General features: G+C 43.5%; 1 protein-coding gene across 1 annotated transcript; it reads left to right on the forward strand.

The window, feature by feature from the left end:
- Positions 1–913: 913 nt before the first annotated feature.
- LOC131737302 (uncharacterized) lies at positions 914–11368 on the forward strand. The gene is made up of 2 exons (XM_059025518.1): positions 914–977; positions 8777–11368. The coding sequence occupies exon 2, from the start codon at positions 9253–9255 to the stop codon at positions 11227–11229; it is 1977 nt and encodes a 658-aa protein (XP_058881501.1). The 5' UTR covers positions 914–977; positions 8777–9252; the 3' UTR covers positions 11230–11368.
- The last annotated feature ends 4124 nt before the right edge of the window (positions 11369–15492 follow it).

Here is a 15492-nt window from a genome sequence, read left to right on the forward strand (position 1 = left end):
ACTCTGACACTAGATGTAAACGAAAGTGTTACACATAAATCTACATTTAAAAAATAATAATTCAAAAAGCATTTATTTAAAATACTGCAAATATGAATTGTATTCCACATAGGGAAATGGATTACGGATAAAATAATTGTTTCTACTGTATAATAGGATGAATCACTGACTGCTTTGTAAATGCTTCGCTTACCACCTCTCTTGCGTCACAGTGGAATACACAGACTTGGCACTTCACACATTGAATTTCCTTTGTAGAGCAGACACGCTACCCAAACAAGTACACAACCCAGCCCCCTAGCCATCAGTCTTCCACACTGAAAAAGGCACTATAGATTTGGAGCATGCTTATCATAGAAAAAAAAATGTTTGAGAATTTTTTTCCGCCACCCCCCCTAAATTTGCCTCCCCAGGCGACTCCTTAATTTACCCAGGCATTTCTCCGGGCCTGGTTGCTTCAAACAATGCAGCTTTTTCATTAGGCATGCTTGATGACTTGTGAACTAATCAATGTAACGATGGGTGCATGTGGCAGAGGTACCACGAAATGTTCCTGTCAGGACAACTGAGGAAGTCAGCACCTCCGTTCACTTTTTATTAAAGTAACAGAAATGCTTTCTCACTGCCAAACATGAACTACTTTAGATGTGTAATGGCTGCAGTATAGGATACTGATCTTAGCTTTAGGGTTTCGGTGTTGGGATTAATTGTTTTATTAACAACAGTATGATAACCAATCAGAGTGCAGTGTCCTGACAGGAACATTTGGTGGTACTTTTGTAAGGACAGTGCTGCATGTTCAGGGCTAGCTGACCTTCATGTTGGGGGTGGGGAGGTTAAGCAAACAACTGCCACTTTAACAGTAATCCTCTTGTGCCAGTGTATCCAGTACAGCTTCTTTAAACTTGAGGAAGGAGGAGTCTTCTGTGGTTTCTGAGGCTGCTGTTGCAAAGAAAGTTGGCGTGTCAACATCGCAGGTGTGATTAATTTTGTTTAGGAATAATTTTATTTCTTAATCATAATGTGATGTGATTGCATTCATTTTCTTTTAATTAAGAATCAAAAAAGTGTGATTAAGGTCATCTTAACTGCCTCTCGTTTAATTGGGACAGCTGCTTATTCAGGATATTTTTTCTTCTCCCTAGGTATCCCGATAAAGCAGCATCGACTGTATTATGTATTAAAGTTTCCTTAGGTAATTGTGGATTTGTACTGCGTCCTTGGCTTTTAACACTTATGTGTAATCCGCATAAGAACGAAGAACAAGCGTACAAGGACACACAGATCCACTAGGAGACTATTGAGATCATTGACATGGATTTTGCCTAAACGTATTTGTAATGTTGTCAGACTCCCTCCACACTTTATGTACGATGTACACTTTCACCTTTACGCCTTTATATGCATGTAAAATGGTTTTATAATACTGTAAGTGTTCGGTGGCTACTTCTAATCCTGTTGAGTTTATTTATTGCGGAGGCAAGCAAAGAGTACCAAAGAACATGCATGATTAGAGGAATTCACCGAATAATTAATTATAAACAAATTGTGTATTGGGTTAGGGAGTTCTATCGTAATTTTAAAAGCTTAATACATATTGTATATACTTGTTACATATGTGGTATACATGTATAATAACTAACAACTATAAACAAAAATGGCACGTCAAACATATTTATTTATAGCCTACAATCATACATACTAAAATACATACAAAATACATTAAATTAATACACAATTATTATAAAAAAAAGGAGACCACTGAAAAAAAGAAGTACATTAATTCAATTTGGAATCCATCTGATTCTATTAAGATTATTAAAATTGCATTATGAAAGAAGCAGCTGCAAAGTTACATGAATAAACCGCCAGCTAGCTCGAAATCTTTTGGGCCTAGTTTGCCAGCTCTCTTGTAATATACATGTATGCCAGATGGACACAAAACCATCAGGCGGTGAAAACATATCCAGTTTAAGCTAAATATTTTGCATACCTATAGTGTAAGATTGTCACCTCTGGTGGTCCTGGAGGACAGGGTGCTCCCACTCCGGGCATGTTAGCTATAGACTGGTGTGCTGCAGTGATATCGGATGGCAGCAATTGGATGTAGGAGACAGATTTTTAAGCAGGCGGGAGTTGCTGGATTTCAGCGTGATTTTTAAATTTCCTCAATTAACTACTCTGTGGTCAATGAATTCAGATGCAGTAATGAGAATGGTAACCAGGTTGATGCGGTGGGTGCGGAGACTGGTACATGCAAGGTGGAAGGAGGGGCTCCAAGAATGCTGGATGGGATTGTCCCCGAATTTAAGCGATTGTCCATGCCATCTAATCGAGTATTAATTGTGGACAGTTTGCTGCATGAAGTGCTTCATGTCATCCATGATTTTTTGATGCAGCTCTGCCATGGAATCTTCTGCTGGGCTTCTGCTATACTTGCTGGCGGCTCGCAGAAAAATTATATATAGTAAAAATGGACTGGAGAGGAGGGCTACAGTGAAAAATCATTGCCCAGAGGGAAGACTATTGTTACTGATAGTAACAATAGTCTTCCCGAGGGGCATTTAATTTTCCACTATGTTTGAGTCTGCAGTACATATTTAATATATGAATCAGTCAAGAAAATAAGTGAGGCATGGTTGAATAGTAAATATGACTTTATATATTTATAGACCAAGGAATGTGAAAACTTTGAAGGGGGGTGAATACTTCTACAAACCACTATATATATATATATATATATATATATATATATATATATATATATATATATATATATATATATATGTGATGCAGTCAAAACCAAAATTGAGTCCAAGACCAAGAACGGATATGCTGAGACCAAGACTGAGACTGAGACCAGTATATATGTAAACTACATAAAAAGTAATATTCAATGGCTCATAGGCTTCAATAATTCTATTCTCAAATCCAAATAAGTAAAAAAACAAAAAGCTTTAAAAAACAGTTTTAAAAATCAACAGTAAAAAACTCAAAGGTCTTATATTCTGTAACTGCAATGTCTTTTTGCATTCTTTATCAGTTTCTAACCAATGATTTTGAAATCTGCTTGTGTATGTGTTAACAAAGGGAATGCAAGGATTTATGGATGTGCTGTTTACTTTAATCTGCACAAATATTGGTGTGTGCATTTTTTTCAAAATAGAACAGATTATTTAAAGCCAAATAAAACCACAATAAAATGTTTCTGAAATAATGCATTAATAATATGCAAATAATTCCTTATGCAGAACAATTGCTTAAATTGCTTAAATCCATTTGTTCAGTTTAAATGTTATTTCATGTTTTATTCAGTAAACAAGTACATATTTGCAGGTAACCTAATTTTGAATGCGAAATATGCTCCAAATAGAACCACATAAGAGGGAAAAATTATTTAACAGTAATGTAAGAAATCAAATTTTGTGACTTCTAAACTTTTTTTGAATAGGGGAAAAAACACTTACAAAAAATAATTAATTCATAAAAAATACAAAACATGTGATGCACATGAAACATGTATTGTGAAGATCAAAAAACTACTTTGGTCAAACAAATAAAACTATGTACATTTTTAATGCGCATTTTCATATATATATTTTTTTTTCTAAAACCTGTAATTTTAATTGAAATATCACAGTTTAAAAATGTTGCTGAAAAACTCAAAAAGGTAAATGCAATTGAAATTAGACAGTAGAAACAATTATTTCATACACAATCAATTTCCCTATGTGGAATAAAATTAATATTTTAAATAAATACTTTTTTAAAATTATTTTTTTAATGTAGATTTATAGGTAACACTTTAGTTTGCCGATCCATTATACAGTAAGTGGTAATATACAATCTCAAATTTTGCTGTAACAAAGGCTGTTATAATATATATTAGTACATATTTCATATACTGTATATTCCCTTTATAATAAATCCCTAAACGAAAGTGTTACCGGTTTATTTAAACAAATGTTAAATAAAAGTACTGCCTGAAACCTTTCTTGTGAATTATCATACTTCTCTGACACTTATGAAAAACAGTAGGCCTATTTTGCAAACAATGCGAGCAACAAACAGTAAAATGTTAATTTTAAGTTACAGCTGTATGGCCCCTTAAAATTCCTTTGACTTGGAGGTCGTGAGCTACCATTGGTTGAAAACTAATCCTGACTGACAGCCTCCTAGAATGGATTAGTCTCATTTAATAAGTACAGCTGGGTTTATTGAGAAAAAAATGAAAGGAAAATTTGTATATTTAGGAAAATAGCTATCCAATTTCCTTGTTATAGCAGTTTTAACTGACACCTACCCCACTTTGCGCCTCTGAAACAAAGTTATAACAATACCCACGTGTATCATTGAATTACTCATCAATTAGGAGCAATACATCTCCTACTTAATGCATGTAGGTCAAGAGGTCAACAAGAGGTTTGCCAGCTGTCTAAAACATTTTAACCTGGGTACATCGCACCAAAACCTCTTTCATGTCGTTATGCTGGAGAAAGCAAAGCATATGAAAGGAACAGGAACATAGACATGCGATATGCACCAAGGCGTAGATTAAATCAAAAACTAAGGCAGATGTGTGTTTGAGAAGCTATGGAAACTGTGTGGCTTTCCAATTTGCAGTTTCTCTTCCCCGTGTCATAAAATCAAACAATTCCTGAAATCGAAGGAGCTCTCAAATGGGAGGAGAGATATAACCAAGGGGATATTTTTTTACCTTTTGGGAGAGAACTGAAGTTACTATTTCCACAAATCAGACCAACCTTTACTGAAACAAAAGAAGGATCTGGAAAAAGAAATGACCTATGCACGTTGTAATGTTTTTATTTTTTATTAATTCTATAATATGATAGGCTACATTATATTTATGTTTTTGAACCAGGTATTGAACAGGCACTCGAATCTGTATTCAGCGCAGTGAAGATTGTTTTATACATTGTGACACAGCTCACAGTATTATCATGTTTTGTGTGTAAGGAGAAAAAAACTAAAAATAATCTCGCCTGAATGAAAACCCGATTTTTAGCCAAAAGTTTTTTCTTTCTTGATTATATTTACAAAAACACAGCCGATTTCACCCAATGTTTAAATGAAAAAATTATACCCGATACAAAAAAAAAAAAAATTAAAATTAATTTAAAAAGCACCCGAATTTGAAAACAATTTACCAAAAACATCAGAACCCATAGCCATAATTAGAATGTATTTGTGAAACACTTCTCCAGGATAACTTGAACACAGAAGACAATTAATACCTAACCAAACCGACAACCTGTTACTACTACAAAACAGACAAACCAAAATAGAAAAAGTAACTTGTTTGTAATAAAAGGGCTTTCCTTGTAGTAACGGTAACATTATCCTGAGATTGGAAACATTTCACGAAAAAAGGGACGTGGCGAATAGGCTGGTGGTGTGACGTCACTATACAGTCTGACCAATTAGGAGGGGCCACTTTTTATTATTATTTGTTTATTTAGCAGACGCCTTTATCCAAGGCGACTTACAGAGACTAGGGTGTGTGAACTATGCATCAGCTGCAGAGTCACTTACAATTATGTCTCACCCGAAAGACAGAGCACAAGGAGGTTAAGTGACTTGGGTCACACGATGAGTCAGTGGCTAAGGTGGGATTTGAACCGGGGACCTCCTGGTTACAAGCCCGTTTCTTTAACCACTGGACCACACAGCTTTCACAGGGAGACTATTTTTTCTTGACAGGTGATCGAACAGGGCCAGAAAAGTGTGCTGGAGAAGACAGTGCTGGTTTATAGAGGTAGCTTCTGTAAAATATAATACTATACTAAGAAAAAAGGTATAAATGATTAACTATTTGAAACTATTACAGTACAAACAGTAGGAGTACTGACCATGTTGTTTACTCTGTAATTCAAGTATTATGTTCATTTTAATTTTACTCTTTCCATCACAGGCGGCTGGTTAACAGTGTTCGCTTGCCCGCTGAACCCCCAGTATCTTATTAATGAATTGCACTTCCCTTCTTCTGGGTGATGTGTGTTTCATTCCTCCCTCTCACGTGACACTGGCACATCAACAGTGCTGTTCATCCCATCTGTTTAATGGGCTGAAGCCGGGCTATGCTCTCTCAGAAATGCAAGCGCCCAAATCCGCCTTCCACATGTGCAGTAGCAGCCAGCCGTAAAATAAAAAAAATAAAATCTACTTCATTGTTAATTATAGTGTTTTTTTTTTCCTTTGACCTTAATTGTGACTTCCATTTAAGGTCTTATTTTTTCCTGTTCTTGGTCTTTGAACTTGGGATTGATTTAGATTCAGGGACAACTTAAATTTTAAATAAATACACATTTAAATTCGAGTACATTTGGTGTATTTTAGTTTTTTTTTTCTTTTGGTATATTGCCAGGTTTTAATATTCTAAGTTATTCAAAAAAATAAGACATGAATACAATAGAAATGTTCTCTTCCGGGGTGGCACTGATGCAGCGTGGTCAAGAACCCGAGTTATGGACCTGCAACATCTCTCCTCTAAATCAAAAAAACATGAGAACTCAAGAGCTCATAAGACATGTGAAATGTGTCCAGGTATGTTAGGGAAAGTGAATATTGCTGTCCAGCTTAGCACTGCTTACCGAAATGCCATAAAGAAGCACAATGAAGTGTCTAAAAACCAACACATACTTACACACATCACTGAATGCATAAAGTTCTGTGGAGCTTTTGAATTGGCCTTACGAGGTCATGGTGACTTATCAACATCTTCCAATCCTGGTGTGTTTCTTGGGCTGGTAGATTTTGTTTCAAAGCTTGATCAGGCAATGGAAACACACTTGAGTAAGGCCACCGTCTTTAAAGGTATCTTTAACACAGTTCAAAATGAACGTCTAGGCTGCTTGTTAGAGGTTTGCAGGGAAAATATTGTGAAAGAATTGAAACAAACTGATTATGTCGCTGTTCAAGTTTATGAAACCAGTGACATTACAAATATTTCCCAAAGTGTATTAGCTTTTAGGTACATTGTTCCCAAAACTGGATGTGTTGTTGAGCGATTTGGGGTTTACTGAGTTGCAATGTGGAAATGCTGAAGCACTTTCCACTGCCATTATGCAAGAGCTAGATGCCATATTCACAGAATAAAGTGAAAAGGCTAAAATAATTGCACAGAGCTACAATGGAGCTAATGTAATGGGTGGCGAGACTGGTGGGATCCAGAAGTTTTTAAGGGAAAAATATCCAAATACACATTATGTCCATTGCTATGCCCATCAAATAAATCTAATAGTGGGACAAGCAGCGAGTCCAGCTTCAGAGGATCGGATTTTTTTCCAGACCATCTCTGGTTTTTCAACTTATTTCTCTCGCTCTCCAAAGAAAACTGCTGTTTTGGATGAAGTTGTAAAGACAAGGCTACCAACTGCTCCTCAAACAAGGTGGAATTTTCATAGTCAAGCAGAGAGGACAGTGTTTGAACAGCGCAATCACCTGTTACAGTGTGTTCAAACAACTAGTGATTAGAGAAGCTAATGGTTTTTGCCATAGCCTCATGGACAGATAGTTTCTGTACTTCCTGTACTTGTTCCAAAAGATAATGATGAAGGTAGATATTTTGTATGGGAAACTCCAGGCAAGGAATATTACATCTGTTGATGCAAATTAAGCTGTAACTCAATTTGTTCAAAGCATTCAGGACATCCGAGCATCTGTTAGAACAATGGAATCCAGCCTGCCTGAGAACCTGCCACCAATGCCAAAAAGATGAAGGGGTCCAAATACCACAGAAGATTATGACACAGCTGCCTTGCAAATTTGTGACATCATCATCTTTCACACAAAGGAATGCCTTCAGAAAGCACCTTGTCTGCAAAATTGCTGCAGAGCGACTGTTTTGATGAATATATCAGGTAGCTTTCCCCAGATGGTGTACTTCCTTCTGCATTGACTTACAAACAGTGTATGAAACAGAAGATTTTAAAAATGCTGAAAATGCATTAAATATGCTTGAACTGATGATATATAACAACTTCACAGAACTGAAGATAGTCAGACTACAGCAGAGGCAGAAAGGTGTTTCTCAACACTGAAGCGGATAAAAACCTTCTTGAGAAACATTAGGAAAACCGAACGATTAAATTCTTTAGCCATGTTATCAATTGAAAAAGACAGGATGGCTGACATTCCTGACATTCCTAATAATAAAGTAATCGAAAAATCTGCCACGATAAGACATCGCAGAGCAAACTTTTTGTATCGCTTCCAACAAGAAACAGATCCACAGAACAGTGCTTCTACCACTAGGTGAGGGGTTGGCCCCTTGGACCCCACCCCCTCACCCAGAAGGTGTGAAAAACGATTTCGGGGTATCTATATAAAAATCGAAACTAAATAAAAACAAGCACCGAAAAATGAAATTCATAAAAAACAGAAGCCCTAAGTATAATGTTGTGACGGGGATGTAATAGGGTCCCGCTGTAATCCGCCCTCCCGATCTCGTGTGGCGTTGCATAGGGCAGCCCGAAGTCGGGGCGAACGACCTGAAAACGATCATACTGGGAGTTCTGGTGTGGTGGGTCGTTTTGCCCTGACGCGGAACCGCTCGGTCGCCGGGCTCACTTTCTGCAATCAGCTGTGCTGTGTTCGCCGGTTGGCTGAGGCGGGGGCATTAGCTGATTGCGGAGGCGGGGTTGGGCAGTATTTAGGCTGCGCGGTTTCTGCATTCGGGCTCTCTGTCCTGGGCTAGCAACAGGAGTTCGCTGGGCTGCTGCGTGTGTGTTGCTACTTACCTCTGCTCATATTCCAGACCCCTGAACAGGCGGCTGCCTGCGTCCCGACTACCTTCTTCCTTCCTGGAGCGTATGTTGGGAAGTATCCGGAAGTCTAATTCTGAGTGCTGAAGTACGCTGCAGCTAGTGTGGGAAGGAGCCAACGGCAGACACAGCGCCACCACCACTAACGTGGCCGTCTAGAGAACGGCAACTACTCTCCTTTGGAGCACTACTTAATTATTGTGTGGGACTGGTTTATTTACTCTTTTTATTTTTAACCCGGTTTTACCATAGTTGGTACTACCGGGGGTTGTTGTGTTTGTTTTGGAATACCTGGTACTCTGCCTGGGTACCGACTGTGGTTTTGGCCCTGCTGTTTTTTTAATAAACTTCTACTCAGCTGCTAGTTGGCGCTGAGGTTTGCCCACAAGTCTCCTGTGTGTGTGACGTCCTTTCTGGTCCTCCCAAAGACAACTCCCACTACCCTCTAACACGTGGTGTCAGAAGTGGGATGTCTCTGGACCAGCACACCCTGCAGGTCCTCTTACAGGACCAAGAGCGACACCGGGACGGTGTGGAGCGGCGACGAGAGGAGCGAGATGCGCAGCGGGATGTCGAGAGGACGGCCCACATGTTGGAGATCACAGAGAAGATGGCGGCGATGTGCCAAGCGGTGCAGTCTCTGGTACTAGCGCGGACTCAGGCGCCCGCGGCAGCACCACCAACAGGGCAGCCGCCGCCTAAGATCCGGCTTCAAAAGATGACGTCGGAGGACGACCCAGAAGCGTTCCTCACGACGTTCGAACGGGTCGCCGAAGCATCCTCCTGGCCGGTCGAGTGTTGGGCGGCGCAGCTTGCCCCATGTCTGTCGGGAGAAGCACAGGCAGCCTACCGGGCCCTAAGCAATGAAGCCGCCAGGGATTATCAGCAAGTGAAGGTGGCCATATTACAACGGCTGAATATCACCCCTGAGTCTCACTGCCGTAAATTTCGACACTATGTCCGGCCGAAGGGAGCCCGCCCACGCATCGTCGCTCAACAGCTCTGGGACCACCTTACTCGCTGGCTGCAACCAGGGGATCGTACCAAACAACAGTTGATGGAGTCGGTGGCTGTCGACCAGTTCTTGTCTGTGCTAGATCCAGGGACCCGGGACTGGGTGGCCAGGAACACCCCAAACACCATGGAGCGAGCAGTGGAACTGGCGGAGGCGTATGAAGATGCAGCCCTTCGACAGGACCCCAGCCCAGCTCCCGTGAAACCGAAGGCCCCGACTCCAGCCCCTCGTTTCCCACCGAAGCCGGTGGCTTCCATCGACCCATCGGGCGCCTCGCCTCCAAAGTGGAGAATGAGGTTAGCCCCCAGCTGGGCCAGATCCACTCCCTGGAACCCACCAAGTGGTGGGGTAGGGAACAAGCAGCCGGCGTCGGTAGCGCCACCCCCTCTCATCTGCTTCCGGTGTCACGAGGCTGGACATATTGCCAGGATGTGTCCCGCTGCCATGGAATGTGATGTGGCCTCTCGCTATCCAGCTGCACCGGAGGGTGAGTACCGGGGAAAGGGACGGGAGGGGCCTTGCATTGTGTCTGTGGTTATTGGGAAAGTGAACACCCACGCTTTAGTGGACTCGGGGTGCAACCACACTATAATTCGTGAAGCTCTCATGGAGGGGGTGGCTGGGCGGCCGCAGGGATCTGTGGCAATTTCGTGTATCCACGGAGACACCAAGCCATACCCAACCACTAAAGTTAGATTGACAATAGATGGTCGGACGTGCCAGGTAGTCGTGGCCGTCGCGAAGTGGGTTCCGTACCCTATAATTTTGGGTCGAGACTGGCCTTATTACTCAGAACTTAAGGTTAGGACGACCCGGCCACCGACTGGAGAAGGGGTGGTCTCAGCGGGTGATTCAATTGGCCGGATCTTTCCGCTGAAAGCCGATATGTTTACTGCTAAGTTCCGGCCCCGTAAAACTAAACGAGAGCGGAGGGCCGAGAAACTGGAGTGGGCAGTATCAAGGCAAGGCTGGGGGCTTGTGGGAGAGTCTCCTCAGCTTACCAAACGGAAACTGAAGGGGGTGGGTGTTCAGTGTGACCGGCGGGAACTGGCTACTGAGGAGCCCAGGGCGGAAGCTACCGAACCTCCGCTCGACATGCCGCGAGTCTGGGACCGGGATGTGGACCTAGAGTGGGAGCAAGCTAACGACCCCACTCTGGTGCACATCCGGGGGCGGGTCCGGTCTGTCGAGGGGAAGGAAGTTGACGGTTGCGGGCCGCCCACATTTCCTCACTTTGTCGTGGCTGGGCGCCTACTGTATAGGGTATCCCAGGCCCCGGGCACGGGACAGCCCGTAACACAATTATTGGTTCCGGGGTCTTTTCGCCAAGAGGTCATGCGACTAGCACATGACATTCCATTTTCAGGCCATCTGGGCCGGGAAAAGACCCTGGATACTGGCCCGGTTTTATTGGATGGGACTGCACGATGATGTGAGGAGATACGTGGCGGGGTGTCCCGATTGCCAGAGGGTGGCGCCGGCTCGAGTTCGCCCGGCTCCGCTGGTCCCACTGCCCCTTGTGGGAACCCCCTTCGAACGAATAGCGGTAGACATAGTGGGGCCGGTGCAACCCGCCGACTCGGGATATACGCACATTCTAGTAGTGGTGGATTATGCTACGCGATATCCAGAGGCGGTGCCGCTCCGGTCCACTAGTGCCGTCGCTATAGCAAAAGAACTAGTACAGATTATGTCCAGGGTAGGGATTCCCAAAGAGATTCTGACGGACCAGGGAACCAACTTTATGTCAGCCACCTTGAAAAAGGTGTATCAAATTCTAAAAATTCGCCCCATTAGGACATCGGTGTACCATCCTCAGACCGATGGACTGGTGGAGCGCTTTAATCAGACTTTAAAGCAGATGTTGAAGCGATTTGTAGATCAGGAACAGAAGCATTGGGCGCGGCTCCTTCCTTTCCTTATGTTCGCCGTGAGAGAAGTGCCACAGAGCTCAACGGGGTTCTCCCCGTTTGAGCTGCTGTACGGGAGACAACCCCGAGGCATCCTCGATCTGGTGCGTGAGGGCTGGGAGGAGCAAACAACTTCTTCAAAAAATGTAGTGAAATATGTGCTACTGCTCCGAGACCGCCTGGAATTGGTCGGTCGATTGGCTCAAGAGAACCTACGTAACGCTCAGCAATTGCAACAGCAACAGTACAATAAAAAAGCTAGAATTCGGACTTTTCGACCCGGAGACAAGGTACTGTTGCTTCTTCCGACCTCGGAATCGAAACTGTTTGCTAAGTGGCAAGGCCCATATGAGGTGGTGCGGGCAGTAGGAAAAGTTAATTATGAGATTAGGCAGCCCGACCACCGTAGACCCCTCCAAATTTACCATATAAATTTGTTAAAGCCGTGGAGAGAGAGAGAGGCCTTGTTTATTACCCACGATAGCCCCGGCGAGGATTTTGGTCCCGAAGTGGGGCCACTGGGTCAGACCGTTTCGATTACGATGGGGGAACAGTTGCTTCCCCGGCAGAAGGTAGAGCTGAGGTCATTGATTGAGGAATTCGATGATGTTTTTTCTAAGGTGCCCGGTAGGACTAACGTCATCGAACATGCTATTATCACTCCTCCAGGTGTCACTGTTCGGCAGCGGCCGTACCGGATCCCAGAAAGTCAACGGGGGGTCATGCAACGGGAGGTGGATAGTATGCTTGAACTTGGAGTTGTGCAACCTTCCCAGAGCGAGTGGTGCAGTCCAGTGGTAATGGTACCTAAGAAGGACGGCACCACCCGTTTCTGTGTAGATTTTCGGAAGGTCAACGCAGTCTCTAAGTTCGATGCGTACCCCATGCCCCGGGTGGATGAACTCCTTGATCGCCTGGGAGACGCGAGGTACCTGTCAACTCTGGACTTGACAAAGGGATATTGGCAGATCCCATTAACATCCAGCTCTAGGGAGAAAACCGCATTTGCGACCCCAGGGGGCTTGTTTCATTTCCAGACCATGCCTTTTGGGTTGCATGGAGCCCCGGCGACTTTCCAGAGAATGATGGACAAGGTGTTGGCCCCACATCGTCAGTATGCGGCAGCGTATATTGATGACGTGGTAGTGTTTAGCTCCACCTGGAGGGAGCATTTGGTAAGACTCACGGCTGTCCTTCAGTCTCTGAGAGAAGCGGGTCTAACAGCTAATCTGGGGAAATGCGCGTTTGGCAAAACCGAGACTCAATATCTTGGCTTCATTATGGGTAATGGTAGGGTGAAGCCGGTAGCCTCCAAGGTCCAGGCGTTGGTGGACACACCGGTTCCTCGGACCAAGGCCCAGGTGAGATCGCTTTTAGGACTGGCAGGCTATTACCGCCGTTTCATCCCCGAGTATTCCACCATTGTTAGTCCTTTGATCGACCTCACCAAGAAGGGCGCCTCAAATTCTGTGCAGTGGTCAGGGCAGTGTCAGGGAGCGTTTGATAGGATTAAGGAGATTCTGTCCCAGGCCCCTGTGTTGATAGCTCCGGATTTCAGCCGGGAATTCATCCTCCAGACTGACGCTTCTGATGTGGGTCTGGGGGCTGTTTTGTCCCAGGAGATAGACGGAGTGGAGCATCCGGTGCTATACCTTAGTAAGAAAATGGCTCCACGTGAGCGTAACTACTCTGTCATAGAGAAGGAGTGCTTGGCCATTAAATGGGCCATGAACTCGCTTCGCTATTATCTCCTGGGACGACCGTTTACCCTTGTCACAGATCACGCTCCTCTTAAGTGGCTAAGCACGATGAGGGACACGAACGCCCGGATTACTCGGTGGAGTCTGGCGCTGCAACCCTTTAACTTCACTGTTAAACATCGTGCGGGTAAGGAACACCAAAATGCTGACTTTTTCTCGAGGGAGGGGGGCCAATTGGGGAAGTTAGAAGAGGCCGAGTGGGCCTACGGCTCCACTCTGAGGGGGGGGATATGTGACGGGGATGTAATAGGGTCCCGCTGTAATCCGCCCTCCCGATCTCGTGTGGCGTTGCATAGGGCAGCCCGAAGTCGGGGCGAACGACCTGAAAACGATCATACTGGGAGTTCTGGTGTGGTGGGTCGTTTTGCCCTGACGCGGAACCGCTCGGTCGCCGGGCTCACTTTCTGCAATCAGCTGTGCTGTGTTCGCCGGTTGGCTGAGGCGGGGGCATTAGCTGATTGCGGAGGCGGGGTTGGGCAGTATTTAGGCTGCGCGGTTTCTGCATTCGGGCTCTCTGTCCTGGGCTAGCAACAGGAGTTCGCTGGGCTGCTGCGTGTGTGTTGCTACTTACCTCTGCTCATATTCCAGACCCCTGAACAGGCGGCTGCCTGCGTCCCGACTACCTTCTTCCTTCCTGGAGCGTATGTTGGGAAGTATCCGGAAGTCTAATTCTGAGTGCTGAAGTACGCTGCAGCTAGTGTGGGAAGGAGCCAACGGCAGACACAGCGCCACCACCACTAACGTGGCCGTCTAGAGAACGGCAACTACTCTCCTTTGGAGCACTACTTAATTATTGTGTGGGACTGGTTTATTTACTCTTTTTATTTTTAACCCGGTTTTACCATAGTTGGTACTACCGGGGGTTGTTGTGTTTGTTTTGGAATACCTGGTACTCTGCCTGGGTACCGACTGTGGTTTTGGCCCTGCTGTTTTTTTAATAAACTTCTACTCAGCTGCTAGTTGGCGCTGAGGTTTGCCCACAAGTCTCCTGTGTGTGTGACGTCCTTTCTGGTCCTCCCAAAGACAACTCCCACTACCCTCTAACAAATGTATAATGGATTTAGGGGTACATTTTAAATGGTTTGCAGATTGTCTCTATTTATGATAACGGAGTCCCATCTCCTGCAATACTAATTTAGGCAGCATCTCAAACAGTACCAAGGACAGGTGCTGCTGCTGATTCCCCTACCATTAATGTGCATGTCTAGTTTGATTATTGCTGTGTACACTTAACAAGACAAAAGGATGCAAGCTATTCAAAATTAAGTTTCTGAAAAAGTTAGCATTAAGCAAATACCTTTTAAAATCTATCCCTCATATCTTAATCATACTGTGCATGTAGATTTACAATAGCATGGGGTATTTGTTACTTTTACATACATTTACTTATTTCAGTAAAGTAAGGCAGGGCAACAGGCTTTTAAACCAAAAAGAAAAACATATTCACCTTCTAGGTAAACCAAGGATTATAATTCATACCCCCAATGTACAGTTATGTTTAGTTATATAAACATCAAATACAGTAGAACAGAGGCGAACATGAAATTTTGTACATTATTTCATTTTGTACATGAGAAACCAATAACAATTTGAAATATGTATTTTGTTTTGTTGTACAGAGCCTTCTGTTATCGTGTTCCGGACCTCTATTATTTGGTACAGTATCTATCTTTGAAAAAGTAATGTACTAAAACTGTAAAAATTACCTTCAAAATTCTCACAGTGTAAAAGAACACTAGAAGGATATAAATCTCAATGACTTAATTCTTCATTTTAACCCACTTGTATTTTCTTTATAACTGTAAAGTGTGCACAGATATGCCCCAGTACTGAATTCTGTCTCACCTCCAAAAATATATTAGTGTGGTGGAAATCAGAAAACATGAGGTAGACTGCATGTTAACAGTGCCAAGTAATTGTTCACAAATCCCTACAGTTAAAGGTTTTGTCTTAAATAAACTGAACGCATTTATACTTGAATATAGTAACACACATCACTGTACATTGCATGTAGTTGTCATGAC

The sequence above is a fragment of the Acipenser ruthenus genome, chromosome 6 (assembly GCF_902713425.1).
Source record: "Acipenser ruthenus chromosome 6, fAciRut3.2 maternal haplotype, whole genome shotgun sequence".
In the NCBI taxonomy this organism is placed as follows: Eukaryota; Metazoa; Chordata; class Actinopteri; order Acipenseriformes; family Acipenseridae; genus Acipenser; species Acipenser ruthenus.

Excerpts from the sequence above, each read along its gene's own strand:
- LOC131737302 (XM_059025518.1), top strand. The coding sequence starts at position 9,253 with ATGTCTCTGGACCAGCACACCCTGCAGGTCCTCTTACAGGACCAAGAG.